Source organism: Trypanosoma grayi, assembly GCF_000691245.1.
Source record: "Trypanosoma grayi strain ANR4 Tgr_1464_V1, whole genome shotgun sequence".
NCBI lineage: Eukaryota > Euglenozoa > Kinetoplastea > Trypanosomatida > Trypanosomatidae > Trypanosoma > Trypanosoma grayi.
Genome location: NW_008827082.1, coordinates 1 through 1,221, shown reverse-complemented (window position 1 = coordinate 1,221; position 1,221 = coordinate 1). Strand labels below are relative to the sequence as shown.

General features: G+C 63.3%; 1 protein-coding gene across 1 annotated transcript; it reads left to right on the top strand.

The window, feature by feature from the left end:
- Window positions 1–17: 17 nt before the first annotated feature.
- DQ04_14641000 (putative elongation factor 1-gamma (EF-1-gamma)) lies at window positions 18–1,073 on the top strand (the record flags this gene model as incomplete). The annotated part of the gene is made up of 1 exon (XM_009317174.1): window positions 18–1,073. One exon carries the CDS (start codon window positions 18–20, stop codon window positions 1,071–1,073), a length of 1,056 nt encoding a protein of 351 aa, XP_009315449.1.
- Window positions 1,074–1,221: the final 148 nt, after the last annotated feature.

Below are 1,221 nucleotides of genomic sequence, written 5' to 3'. Positions count from 1 at the left end.
GCAGCAGCAGCAGCGAGATGGTGCTCAGCCTGATTGGCCCACTGGACAACAACCGTGTGCAGCGGATCCTTCTGGTGGCGGCCTACGCCGGCACGAAACTGAAGGTCGTCCCCATCACCGTCGGCGTGGAGAACGAGTCGGAGGAGTACCGCCGCAACTGCCACCCGCTCGGCCGCGTGCCGACGCTGAAGTCCGATGAGGGGTACCTTTTCGAGACGAACGCCATCATCCGCTACATCGCCCGCACGGAGCGGCCGTACGGGGCGGACGGCAACGAGCGCTACCCCTCACCGCAGTGCATGGTGCCGTACATCCTCTACGGCAAGAGCGTGCAGGAGGCGGCGGAGGTCGACGCATGGCTTGACTTTGTGCTGACGGAGCTGGATCCGTACATATTCCCGCTTGTCGAGGCGGAGGCGAAGGCGAAGGGTGCCGTGCCACGGCTCGATGAGGCGGCGCTCGCACGGCTGCAGGAGGGGCTGCATGGGCTGGAGCAGCGGCTGGTGTTCAAGAAGCAGCTGCTGAAGCTCTTGGCCGGCGGCGGGGGCATTGGCGGCAGCAGCAACACTGCGCTCAGCGCCCGCACCGGCACGAACGACGATGTGGAGGATGGGCTCTCGGAGGAGGACTGCTTCTCGGCTACGCCACGGGAGAGCACGGTGCTGCGCGGCTACCACACGTATAACATCAAGACGTGCATCGAGGTGCCGTCAGAGAGGAGCAGCAGCAGCACGGCTGCCTATGGTGGCGGCGCAAACGGCAGCAACACCAATGAGGCCAATGGCGGGGTGTCGCGGCCGTCGCTACACGCATCAGCCATGTCGCCGCGCCTCTCTACACTCACGCCGCGGCGGAGCGCCAACCCGTCAAGCGACATGCTCTTTCTTGTCGGCGACTCCCTCACCGCGGCAGATCTCGTGGTTGCCTTCGCCGTGAACTATGTACTCTCGGCAAAGCGGCTCAACGTGGTGGTGAAGCAGCACTACCCGCAGCTGGTACGCCACCACAGCAGCATTCTCCGCCTCCCCGTCGCCACAAGTGTGCGCAAGGCGCTGGGCGTGAGCCTCATTTAGCATGGCACACCATCAGCAGCAGCAGCAGCAGCAAGCAGAGGCGCAGCATGTTTTTCATGTCATGATTATCATTGTTTGTTTATGTTGAAAGAGTAGAGGGAGAGTGGTGGAACAAAGAGAGAGAGAGCGGGACGACGACGAGACGGGA